Genomic DNA, 13,824 nt, shown 5'->3' with positions numbered 1-13,824 from the left:
TTTTAATGGTTTCAGATACTTGCTATTTTTAGTGCTTATTATGCTATAAGCGGTGCACAACGTGCTCACGTGCAGGCTCACTTCATCCCCACAGCCCTGAGTGAGGCTGTACAATTCTCTCCATTTCAGAGCTCGGTAAGTGGAAGTTCAAACAGATTGAGTAACCTGCCTGAAACCACTTACCTGACAATTCAAGGATTTGACCCTGTGCGTGTCTGATCTGAAGCCCATACATCTTGAGCACTTTACTGTACGCTTTGCTCTCTCAGCAATGAATGTTGGTATAAGGAAAGAGGTAAGGACACAATTCTGTCTTTCACAAATGACTAAAATTTGCCCTAACACTACCTAGCCATTCCCTCAGGCATTTAAAGTGCCTCTGAAAGGCAATAATTTCAAAACACAAATGATGGGAAAATACTAAGCAAAGAATCAAGAATCTTTCTCGCTTCATCAGCTGAACCTGAATCTTTGCATACCACAGATTCTTCATCTGAAGCTGCTGCTGCAGCTAAGTCCCTGTCGTGTCTGACTCTGTGCGACCCCAGGGATTCAAGCCCACCAGGCTCTTCTGTCCATGGAATTCTCCAGGCAAGAATACTGGAGTGGGTTGCCATGCCCTCCCCCAAGGGATCTTCTTGACTCAGGGATCGAACCTGTATCTCTTATGTCTCCTGTACTGGCAGGCGGGTTCTTTACCACTAGTGCCACCTGGGAAGCCCTATTCATCCCATATATGACATTAACATCTGTTCTACTTCATAATTTATAAGAGTTTGATAGTATTTTAAAGATTAAAAAAATACATAAACAGCAGATATTACAGTTCTCCAATGTTTCCTTATTAATCCCCAACAAAAAGTAGGGTTTAGCTCCTCCATTAATGCCAAATAGAAAAATTAATTTAAAAAGTATATATTTTTCTAATGAACAATAGAGAAAACTAATACATAAGAAGAAATAGAAAATGTAAATTTACTTACAATCAGGTGTAGGCTTCGCATCTTTTAACTGATGCTGAAGTTTCTTTACATTGTTGTATATTTTGGCCAATTGTTGCTGGATTTTTGCTCCTGTAACGAAGAAGGATGTACTGTAAAATAAGTCTATGACAAATGTGGTTACCAACTCAGGATTCTTCACATAAGACTGATCACCCTCACCTAGTAAATTACGTGAAGAACATTTAAAGAACAAAAGATGGTTTATGAGTGTTAAAATAGCCTGAACCAACTCTTGCTCTAAACAAAGCATCTAATTTCGTCTAATATTTTAAGGCACAATAGGTTAAGTCTTATTATAACCTGTGCCAGGGAAATGTCCTTAGAAATATTTTTTTAACTCTGGAGACTGAGTTATTGGATACTCATACATGGATCAGAAGCATCATTTTAGTCATGTTTTATTCTTTAAAAGTTTTTTCCTTTTTGCTATAATTTATGGACATAGAGTTGATCTCAACTATTGTTAGAATACTAAAACTGTATAGCCAATATTAATGCTATGAATACTGACAAACTGCCCAGTGACAATTTACTTTATCTGACCACACCATCGAAGACGGGCTGGGGACACTCACTGGTGACACAGTCATGGCCGTGAGGAGATGTCTCAGGATGCCATTTACTGGTGTCTATGCTTGCCCGGAAAACCTCATGGACGGAGGAGCCTGGTGGGCTGCAGTCCATGAGGTCGCTAAGAGTCAGACATGACTGAGCGACTTCATTTTCACTTTTCACTTTCATGCACTGGAGAAGGAAATGGCAACCCGCTCCATTGTTCTTGCCTGGAGAATCCCAGGGACGGGGGAGCCTGGTGGGCTGCCATCTTTGGAGTCGCATAGAGTCGGACACGACTGAAGTGACTTAGCAGCAGCAGCAGCATGCTATAGGTTTCCCTGTAGCGCAGAGGGTAAAGAATCTGCCTGCAATGCAGAAAACCTGGGTTCCATCCCTGGGTCAGGAAGATCCTCTGGAGGAGGGAATGGCAACCCACTCTAGTATTCTTGCCTGGAGAATCCCATGGACAGAGGACCCTGGTGGGCTACAGTTTGTGGGGTTGCAAAGAGGTGGACACGTCTGAGCGACCAACACTGCTCCTGTTATGCTACAGGTCGCCAAGCACAGCCAAAGGGCCAGGCTACAGTAAGGTGCTAAAAGAAAGAAAGTGAAGTCGCTTAGTCGTGTCCAGCTCTTTGCGACCCCATGGGCTATAACCTATCAGGCTCCTCTGACCATGGGATTTTCCAGGCAAGAATACTGGAGTGGGTTGCCATGCTAGGCCCACAATACAAGCCTGAAGAACAAAAGGTCTCAAAATCATTTTCAGACGTTCTGTATCATCAGCAGGAAGACTGGATTCTTCTTTCATATTTCCCTTCTGAAGTAGTAACCTTACTGTAATATTTACTTAAATTATTAGGATAAAGTCAATTCATATTTACATACATATTCATGTAATAATATTTGATCATCATCTTTGGGTATTCTACTTATGCACCTCCCCCTTATTATTTTTTTTTTTGCAACTCTTCCACAAATGAACATGAAACACCAAAAGGCTCTGTTCAAAAGTCTGTAAAAACAACTATTTTTTTTAAAAGTTTATCTTTAGGCTGGAAGCCAGCGCTAATATTCAAAACAAACCCAAATATGCATATATGACTTTGGCTTTTTCCATTTTTTATTAAAATTCCAGAGTTCTATAAAAGTAGAAACTTTACCCAATGTATTTTATAGGCACTTACTCATTTTTGGAATTTTAGGTCAAGAAACTTCCCTAGTAATCAGGAAAGTGTTTTCTGTTGTTTTACATTTGCCATAGTTTGAACAGCTACAATGATACCACTATAGGGAAAATGATCTTTTATTAAGTCATTTGAACTGAGATTCTGCACTATAGGCAAAGCATTCAAGTACAACATTACATAAATGCATGCTAAAATGTGACATAATATTTGAGGTAAAGTATAGCTATTTAATGCTTCTGAGCTAAAACATGTGAAAGGGAAATTTCTATATCCTTATACTAATGCAATGCATTCCTTCTTGTCCAAGATAAGATAAACACAAAGTGTGAATAAAAAGAAGCAAAACTGTAGACAAAGGGAAACTAGAAAATAAAAATAAAGTGCCTTAAAAGGGAGAAAATCAAGTGACTTAAAATGCACAGAATGGAGATACTCTACTTAATGGCATGATAGAGAGACAGACAGATCAGCCTTTTTGTCTGTAAAAGAACTAAGGGGTATTAAGAAACATTAATATTATACAAGGGATACTCAGATTCTTCTATGAATCAAACAGGACAACTGAAAATCTGGCATTTATGTTAGGTCTCATCATTCCAACAGGAGAGAGAGAATGATTCTTGCCACCATCTGACAAAAGATGACTTTTTAAAATAGTACAATCTTATATTCTGAAAGGAGAAACTTCCTAGAAATTTCTTTTTTAATTAACTACAAAGGTGTCTCATGAGCAGTATAACCTCCATGCAATAAGTCTCAATATCTTACAAAGTTCAGCTGGTTGATAACCACTGTTGCGCTGTTATAAGTGGATTCAGTTGTGCCTGACTTTCTGCGACCCTATGGACAGTAACCTGCCAGGCTCCTCTGTCCACGGGATTCTCCAGGCAATACTGGAGTGGGTTGTCATACCCTCCTCCAGGGGAATCTTTCTGACCCAGGGATCAGACACATCTCTTATGTCTCCTGTACTGGCAGGCAGGTTCTTTACCACTAGCACCAACCTGGGAAGCCCCTGAAAACCATTACTTTTCCTTTAATCAAAGTTAAGAAGTGTTTTTACTATAAAACAAAAGACTTTGCAGTTTAAAAAATCTACTCTACAAGGAATCAAGGTATTCTTGTAAAATTCTTTTTTAAGGCCAACATTTAGTACAGTTAATAATTGTTAATATTCATAACAAGCAGTAGAACATATTCAGTGTACAATCTCTAACACTTTCTTATATATTAGGTTGGCCAAAAGGTTCATTTGGGTTTTTCCATAACATCGTACAGAAAAACCCGAACGAAGCTTTGAGCCTACCCAATACTATCACATCAGATGCACAGACAGCTCTCCTATGGTAGAAATGGCAGGTTTTATTAACATATCACAGACAAGTAAACTCAGGTTTAAGCAACTATGTGACTTGAGCACTTTAACAGTCATACAGGTTCTGAATCTGTTGATGCTTACTGAGTGTGGGATTCAGTCAATAGGATCCTGGTGATGAGCTAAGGTAAGACACCAGTAATTAGTTTTTCTTTATTTTTTAAATTTGTTGCCCATAATCAAAGCTTTATTTAAAAACTGACACCAAAATATGAGAGCGTTGCTGCAAACCTTGAAAATTAAACATAATTACATTATCTTGGTAGATAACTGGAATCACTGAACTGAAAAGGCTTTCTGTGATAGGACACAGATTCAGGAAGTTGTGTGGCTCATTAGTACTGCTTTCTTCTAAATGATCATCCTTCTGAGTCTGGCGTTTCCTCCTACTGGCTGGCACAACAGTTGAACAACCTACACCAAACACCACGGTGTAAATCTGGCTGTAAACCATGGTAATCTTGTAGCTACCTGGACATTTTACAAACATAAAGTAAGAATTTGGACTTTGAACCAGCTGTGTCTTTTTATGTCTTTTCTGTTCCTCTTCCAAGGAAGGGTATAGTACATCCCCAGCTAAAGGCGTGTTGATCCTTTTGCAAGCCCAGCCTGTGCAAATCTTTAAGGCACCCTTCCTTTATTTAAAATAATGTAGTTTCATTACTGATTTGACAACCAGAAAACAAAACCCTCTTTTTCCTATTAAGACGAAATATACACAGGAAACAATCCAGTTATAAATATCCAGACTAAATAGTGACCCCCCAAAATAAATACATATCCTTAAAAGAGAAACTCATTACACCAACTAGACGGCATCTAGATAGAGACTGTAACGGTCAGTGCCCAAGGACAAGGCACAGGGCAAAACTATGACTATGTATCTCTCAATGGGTTTTGTGCATCATGAACTCAACTTACTTTCTGTTTTCCTGCTGTTAATCAGTTTATTTTCCAATTCTTCCAGCATACTATGTTCAATTCTGAAGTCACTTTTTTGGTTGTAGAAATGACTGTGTTTGTCTTTTTCTAGATTAATAACCCTTTAGAGAAAGAAACAAATAGCATAAATATGATTTAAGTACATTTTTAATTGTTTAAAATATAAATACACTTACAATCTGTACTTTGTATTAATTCATCGAAGGATTCAAAATAAAATTACTTGGATCAATAAGGCTACAGAATCAAAACAGTAGTTAGGAAAGTGTTGTGTGCGTGTATACTAGTCATTCAGTCGTGTCCGACTCTGTGACCCCATGGACTATAGCCTGACAGGCTCCCCTCTGTTCATGGAATTCTCCAGGCAAGAATACTGGAGTGGGTTGCCATTCCCTTCTCCAGGGAATCTTCCCAAATCAGGGATCGAACGTGGGTCTCTGGCATTGCAGGCAGATTCTTTACCATCTGAGCCACCAGGGAAGCAAAATGCACTATAGAAATGCAAGTTATTAATACTAGTAAAACTGAAACTTCAAAAGGCAAACAATCTATGAAGGCAGTCATTTGAGTGCTTTTATGGGATATGGTCTACATTTACTTCAAAGCTTCCTTCATCTCATCCTTGCTTCTTGGCCTTAATCCATCTACCAGTAAGGACTTCTGATGTTAGCTTGAACCCTGAGGTAAAACAAAACAATTTACCATCAAGAAACCTTTTGGTTGGACAAAGAAATTTATTTTCTCAACATCTGTTTTCTTTCTCCCACAAGGTAGAAATTAATATAACTACTTCTCCACTAATCCTGAATTTAATGAGTGGTGGAGTATCTCTGGTCACTGATTTCCTTTCCTCTATTCTGAGAGGCAAATATATTAAGGCAGAGTTTCCCAATCTTTTTCCCTTGTCACACCAAGAAAAGAATTTAATATATAAGGCACACTGAGGTAAATAGATGAGAATGCCACAGGCCCTACCTGGCTGCCCCAAGGTTGAGGGAGTCATAACTTCAATCTGTGTTGGGAGGAGGGAAGGGGGAGAACAGAGACATCAAAAAGATTTTAGTCTGCAGGTCAATCTGGCAGATTGAGGGCAGCTCCCGGAGTCCTGCACTGAGAGCTCCAGCCCATTGAGACTCTGGCTGGGGTGGGGAAAGGTACTAAAATCAAACAAATGCCCATCACAGAAACAGGCTATGCTATGACAGTAAGTTATGTTTTGCTACTCCTGGATTAGAAATATTAACCCATCAGTTCAGTCGCTCAGTCGTGTCCAACTCTTTGCAACCCCATGAATCGCAGCAGCACACCAGGCCTCCCTGTCCATCACCAACTCCCGGAGTTTACTCAAACTCATGCCATCTCATCCTCTGTCGTCCCCTTCTCCTCCTGCCCCCAATCCCTCCCAGCATCAGGGTCTTTTCCAACGAGCCAACTCTTCGCATGAGGTGGCCAAAGTATTGGAGTTTCAGCTTTAGCATCAGTCCTTCCAATGAAAACCCAGGGCTGATCTCCTTTAGGATGGACTGGTTGGATCTCCTTGCAGTCCAAGGAACTCTCAAGAGTCTTCTCCAACACCACAGTTCAAAAGCATCAATTCTTCGGCACTCAACTTTCTTCACAGTCCAACATCCATACATAACCACTGGAAAAACCATAGCCTTGACCAGACGGACCTTTGTTGGCAAAGGTCTGCTTTTTAATATGCTATCTAGGTTGGTCATAACTTTCCTTCCAAGGAGTAAGCATCTTTTAATTTCACGGCTGCAGTCACCATCTGCAGTGATTTTGGAGCCCACAAAAATAAAGTCTGACACTGCTTCCACTGTCTCCCCATCTATTTCCCATGAAGTGATGGGACCGGATGCCATGATCTTAGTTTTCTGAATATTGAGCTTTAAGCCAACTTTTTCACTCTCCTCTTTCACTTTCATCAAGAAGCTTTTTAGTCCCTCTTCACTTTCTGCCATAAGGGTGGTGTCATCTGCATATCTGAGGTTATCGATATTTCTCCCGGCAATCTTAATTCCAGCTTGTGCTTCTTCCAGCCCAGTGTTTCTCATGATGTACTCTGCATATAAGTTAAATAAGCAGGGTGACAATATACAGCCTTGACGTACTCCTTTTCCTACTTGGAACTAGTCGATCGTTCCATGTCTAGTTCTAACTGTTGCTTCCTGACCTGCATACAGGTTTCTCAAGAGGCAGGTCAGGTAGTCTGGTATTCCCATCTCTTTCAGAATTTTCCACAGTTTATTGTGATCCACACAGTGGAAGGCTTTGACGTAGTCAATAAAGCAGAACTCTCTTGCCTTTTCGATGATCCAGAGGATACTGGCAATTTGATCTCTGGTTCCTCTGCCTTTTCTAAAACCAGCTTAAACATCTGGAAGTTTTTGATTCACGTATTGCTGATTATGTTAACCCATAAAGATACTCAAAATGTAATAATGGAGACAAACTGCCAAACATAAGAAAAGATGCTCAACCTCTCTCATGACATGAGAAAAGAAAACTGAAACTATACCATGGTAACATGGTACATCTATTAGACTGGGGGAAAAAAAACACACAAGTTTAATATATTCTGATGATAAAACTGTGGGGAAATGGGTCCTCTTGTATATTGTTGGTGAAATCATAAATGGCCTATCAAGGACAATTTAGAAATTATTCACTATTCATCACAATAATGAATAATCAGAAATTATTCATTACAATCACAAATTCATATACCTTTGATCCAGCATTTCTACTTGTAGGAATTTTTCCTAAAGATACACTTACAGATGTGCAAAATGATATGAATCTCCATGGATGCTCCAGTTAATTAAGCATTTATTTACTATACCTTAATGTTTTCTGTAACCTAATGCCTATCACTAAGGGGCAGATTAAATAAGTGATGTTACATGCATACACTGGAATACAATGCAGTACCATGTTCTATGTACTCATAAGGAAAGATCTCCAAGATACACTCCTTTGTAACCAAAGTTCTATATGAAAATGCTAAGACATACTAGAGAATGGTAAACTGATTCCCCTCATATCGTTTCATATGATATATACCTCATATCACTCTAACTCAACAATTTTACCTTTTTCCTCTCTTTCATCTATCTTTTCTTCTCTTTCCTCTTCCCTTTTTGCTTCAGTATGCTAAAGGAAACCCACTACATTATGTTCTTCCACCCCACATGTGTCAGTGTGCACTTCTAGAGATTGTATTTGATTTGTGTAATTATAATAACATTATCATGCCTGAACAAAATCAATAATTCTTTGGCATCTAGGATATACTCAAGTTAAAAATACAAAACAAGATGCAGAACAATGTATATAGTATGCTACCACTTATAAGAAAAAAAAAAGGAACCATCTGAATATGCATTTTTATGTCCTTAAAAAAGCATATAAAATACACAAGAAAGTAAAAATAGTGGTTGTTTGGGGAGAAGGGAAACGGGTGATACGGTCAGAGGTGAGACAAAGGCCTTCTACTGTGGGTCCTTTGACATGAATTGATTATTCAATTATATGAATGTATAATCTATTCTGAAAATAAAAATATTACAAATGGTGTTCTTCCCTTTATATTCAATGAGAATTGTTGGATTCAATTTCAATGGATTTTTCTAACACTCTTTCAAGGAGTTTTTCCAAAACCTTATAACAGATGAAGAAAGCCTAATCAGAGTTATAAAACCCATACACAGACAAGGTACCTATCGATACTGGCATAATCTAACTGGCTTGCTATATTTATGTACATTAATCATCTGGTAGATTATCTTATCTAGAAAAAAAACATAAACCAGAAATCTTAACCTAGAGTCCAAGTCTATCTAAGCTAATGCATTTTATAAATTAAAAAAAAATTGTAGTTTATCAAACTCTGAGTATTAAAAATGAAAGAAACCAATATAGTCGGAATTCAGTCTCACAAGCCTGCACTATGATATACCTTGTTAAAATTCAAACAGTATACTATTTATTGGTAGAATTTCTAAACAGATAACTGCCACTAATTCTGGTCCAGAGATCATTTCTTATAAGCTTTCTTTTCTCTTGGTTCTTCAGCAAATTGACACTGCATAAATTTAGAGCAGTGTTTTATAAAGCCTCCAACTACAGGAGAGGGCTGGCTGCTCTGAGCTCTAGTTTTTTTACCTTTACTCATTGTATTTACTAAATCACATGGTGCGACTAACAATGTTGAACCTTCAGTAAATATCACTGGTTATTTAAAAAATACATAAACACTAAAGCTTAAAATAAATGCCAACTTCTCAATTTGTCTAGTCATAACGTACAGGGTGGATCTGAAAGAGGTAGAGACTAAGGAAGGGAGACCAATTAAAAGGCCAATAAAAAAAAACCTCAAGAGTACAGTAGGACTCTTCATTAAAATTATTCACTCAAAAGTATTTACCAAGTGCTTACTTTGCTAAGTCAAAATGTATTCAATCTGTTACTTGATATATGTGATCTAAAGAAATCTTTTATTCTCCTTGATATACATTGATTCAAAATAGTGAAATTAAAATGTAAAGAGCTCTACTTAAAATTAACTTTATATTAAATAGTTTACTATCATTTGTATATTTCACACTTCTCACGGGTCCCTTGTTTTACATTTGAAAGGCTAGTGACTAGTCTTTGGTATGGGATTAGATAGAGTGGAGGAGAATTAACTTTATATTGCTCATAATAAAATGATGAGTAATGTTCCTTGAAGATAATGTTCTTATACTTACTGATTTTTAAACTTTTCGGCTGTACGTATGAATTCTGTTTTCTTAGTTCGATTAACTTTCTGCTTCCAGTTTTGAAGCTGAAAAGGACGAATTCCACCTGAAGTACCAAGACAGCCATCATTCTGAAGAGAAAACAAAAACAAATGTATCTTCAATAATAAAAACGGTGGGAGATGAGCGTGAAAGTCTTTACAGAGTGTGTGTTGTCCCTAGTCGCTCAGTCGTGTCCGACTCTGTGACCCCATGGACTGGAGCCCGCTAGGCTCCTGTGTCCATGGGATTCTCCAGGCAAGAATACCAGAGTGGGTTTCCATGCCTCCTCCAGGGCATCTTCCTAACCCAGGGATCAAACCAGATCTCTTGTATTGCAGGCGGATTCTTTACTGTCTGAGCCACCAGGGAAGCCCTTTTTTCAGGGATAAAACATCAATAATGGAGTTTCTCGGGATAATTTTGGGGCCAATCTTATTTAATTTTTAAAAATACAGCTTGTGGAAGAAGGAACATGTGTTTTAAAATGCTAAATTAGTGAGAAATGTAATGAAATCTCTAATTCTTTCATTCATTCATTCACCAATATGCATTGAATACTTATGACGTGACAGGTGCTGGCCTAGACACCAGGGAAACAAAGGTGGTCCATGATAACATGTGCGTGCTGCATGCTAAATTGCTTCAGTCATGTCCGACTCTGTGACCCTAGGGACCACAGCCCACCAGGCTCCTCTGTGCATGGGATTCTCCAGGTAAGACTACTGGAGTGGGTTGCCATGCCCTCCTCTAGGGGATCTTCTGGACCCAGAAGATCGAGGAATCGAGCCCACATTTCCTATGTCTCCTGCATTGGTAGGCGAGTTCTTTACCACTAGGGCCACCGGATAGTCCCCATGACAATATGGCCTCTGCCTTAAAATCTAGAGAGGGAAACAGATTTAAAAAGAAAAGAGCAAATAAGTGATACACTTTTTAAAAAACCAATACGGTAGGTGCTATTAAGGAAATAAACATCGCTGAGATGAAGATAATGGGGCCAAGGGTTTTTTTTTTTTTTTCTTTTCAGTTAGAATGGCCACGGAGGTCTATTTGAGGGGATGATGTTTGAGGAAGAACAGAACCAACCAGGCCAAAAGCTGCAGGGAAAGGTGTGCCAGGCAGAGGGACCAGCAAGTCCAAAAGCCCTCCAGCAGGAAAAAAGCTTGGCTGGTTCAAGCAAAGCAAAGGCAACTGTGACATTAAGACGAGTGAAGTGCAGAGCTTTGCAGGAGATGAGGGTATAGAGCCAGGCAAGTGGCATATCACACCAGCATTTTAAGTCACTACAGGGGTCTGGATTTTACTGAAGGGTTTAGAGTAGGAGAATACCATGATACATTTAATTTTTAAAGAAAATCTTTCTATTTTTTAAAGAATAAATTGGGGGAGGTGGAGGAAGAGGTGAGGCAAGGCTGGAAGCAGGAGAACCAATGAGACAGGTGATGCAGCAACAAAGACACAGAATGATGGTGTTCAGGTCTACCAGGGTGGTGGTGGAGACTAAAAGTAAGAAGCCTAAATGTATCTTGGAGGTATAATCAAGAGGAATTGCTGACAGCCTGAGAGATTAAAAAATAATAATAATAAAGGAACCAAGCCTTCAAATTTTGAGGAGCAAGCAAGCAAGAATAAAGTAATGATTTTAGGTTAATACTTCCAGAATTGAGATTTATTTCACATACCATAGAATGTGCACATAAAGTTTACAACTAGTGTTTTTTTACTATATTCACAAAGTCATGCAATTATCAACACTATCTAGTACCCAAGTATTTCCATTATACCCAAAAGAAAGCTCACCCTCATTAAGCAGTCATTTCCCATACCCTTTTTCTACCCACTTCCTGGTAATCATTAATCTATGTTCTGATTCTATGGATTTGCCTATTCTGGACAACTAATATAAACAGCATCATACAATATACAACCTTCTGTGTCTGGCTTCTTTCACTGAGTATAATATTTTAAAGATTCGTTCATGTTGTACCATGAATCTGTACTTCATTCCTTTTCATGGCTAAGTAATATTCCACAAGAATCTAACATATTTTGTTTATCTACTCATCAGCTGACGGACAATTGGGTTACTTTCACTATTTGGTCACCATGAATAATGTTACTAAGAACATTTATGTACAAGTTTTAGTATGAATTCAATTTTCTTGGGTATTTCTAGCAGTGGAATTTCTGGATCACAGGTAATTCCCATTTATGTTATTTTTTGTTACAGAGGAAGCATTCCTGTAAGTCCTTTATCAGATAAATGACCTGCAAATATTTTCCCCAATTCTGAGTTCTTTCCACTTTCCTGATAATATCCTTTGAAGCACAGAAGTTTTGAGGTTTTGAACTTTTGAAGAACTATCCAACTGTTTTCCACAGTGGCTGCATCATTATATAATTTTACATTGCCCTCAGCATGATATGGGAGTTCCAGTTTCTTCACATCCTCACCCACATTTTTTACTGTCTATTTCTCTTTTACTATAATCATCCTACTGGATGTGAAGTAGTATCTCACAGTGGTTTTGATTAGCCCATAATGACTAATGATGCTGAGCATCTTTTCATGCACTTATTGGCTATTTCTTTGAAGGAATACCTACTTATATCTTTTCCAATTGTAAAAACTGGGTTGTCTTTTTGAGTTTTAACAGTTTTATATTTATAGATATGTCCTTATCAAAATATGATTTGCAAATGTTTTTCTCCCATTCAGTAGGTCATCTTTTCATTTTGCTGATATTCCCTTTACTGTGCAGAAGGATCTTTTCAGTTTGATGTAGCCTCCTTCAACTTTAATTATTTCACTGGACACAGAATTCTTGGTCAACAGTCCTTTTCTTTCAGCATTTTGACTATGACTGTTATCCCATGGGGCTTCCCAGGAGATGCTAGTGGTAAAGAACCCACCTGCCAATGTAGGAGACATAGACACAGGTTTGATTCCTGGGTCCGGAAGATCCCCTAGAAGAGGGCACAGCAACCAACTCCAGTATTCTGGCCTGGAGAATCCCATGGACAAAGGAGCCTGGTAGGCTACAGTCCATAGTGTTGCAAAAAGCCGGGCACAACTGAAGCAATTTAGCATGCATGCATATTATCCCATACTTTTGAAGTCCAAGGTTTCTGTTGAGAAATCAGTTGTTAATCTTATTGAGAAAGCCTAATATGTGTTGAATTGATTTCTCTGTTGGTGCTTTCAGAATTTCTTTTTGTCTCTTTCTTACAGTTTGATTATGACATGTCTAGGTATGGATCTTGAAGTTCACTAAATTCCAACAATGTGTAGATCAATACTACAGCCATCATTTCTTCAAACATTCTTTCCCCGCTTTTCTCTCTCTCTCCTTTTGGGTCTCTCATTAGCTGTGGCATCTGATGGTGTTTCACAGGTCTTTAACGCTCTGCTCACTTTTCTTCATTCTTTTTTTCTTTAGATTCCTTATTCTGGATAATCTAAATTGACCTACCTTCTTCTGCCAGCCCAAACGTAGTGTTGAGTCTCTTTAGTGAATTTTTCATTTGTATTTTTGTACTTTTTAACTCCAAAATTTCTATTCCATTCTTTTCCTATAACTTCTCTTTATCAGTTCGGTTCAGTTCAGTCGCTCAGTCGTGTCTGACTCTTTGCGACCCCATGAACTGCAGCACGCCAGGCTTCCCTGTCCATCACCAACTCCCTGAGTTTACTCAAACTCATGTCCATCGAGTCGGGATGTCATCTAACCATCTCATCCTCTGTTGTTCGCTTCTCCTCCCACCTTCTACCTTTCCCAGCATTAGTATCTTTTCAAATGAGTCACTTCTTCACATCAGGTAGCCAAAGTATTGGAGTTTCTGCTTCAGCATCAGTCCTTCCAATGAATATTCAGGACTTATTTCCTTTAGGATGGGCTGGTTGGATCTCCTTGCTGTCCAAGGGACTCTTAAGAGTCTTCTCCAACACCATAGTTCAAAAGCATCAA

General features: G+C 38.5%; 1 protein-coding gene across 2 annotated transcripts in view; it reads right to left on the bottom strand.

Annotated features, from left to right (window-relative positions):
• Positions 1-13,824, bottom strand: part of CCDC112 (coiled-coil domain containing 112) — a 125,671-nt gene that overhangs the window by 9,388 nt on the left and 102,459 nt on the right. For both annotated transcript variants that reach the window (XM_043920799.1, XM_043920800.1), the window contains 3 exons: positions 9,824-9,945; positions 5,046-5,167; positions 984-1,073 (listed from right to left, as the gene is read on the bottom strand). In XM_043920799.1, coding sequence (XP_043776734.1) covers positions 984-1,073; positions 5,046-5,167; positions 9,824-9,945 — 334 coding nt within the window. The remainder of the gene's footprint in view (positions 1-983; positions 1,074-5,045; positions 5,168-9,823; positions 9,946-13,824) is intronic.

This window comes from Cervus elaphus, chromosome 12, assembly GCF_910594005.1.
Source record: "Cervus elaphus chromosome 12, mCerEla1.1, whole genome shotgun sequence".
In the NCBI taxonomy this organism is placed as follows: Eukaryota; Metazoa; Chordata; class Mammalia; order Artiodactyla; family Cervidae; genus Cervus; species Cervus elaphus.
Note: the sequence above shows the minus strand (reverse complement) of the source record. Positions and strands in the feature narration are given on the sequence as shown.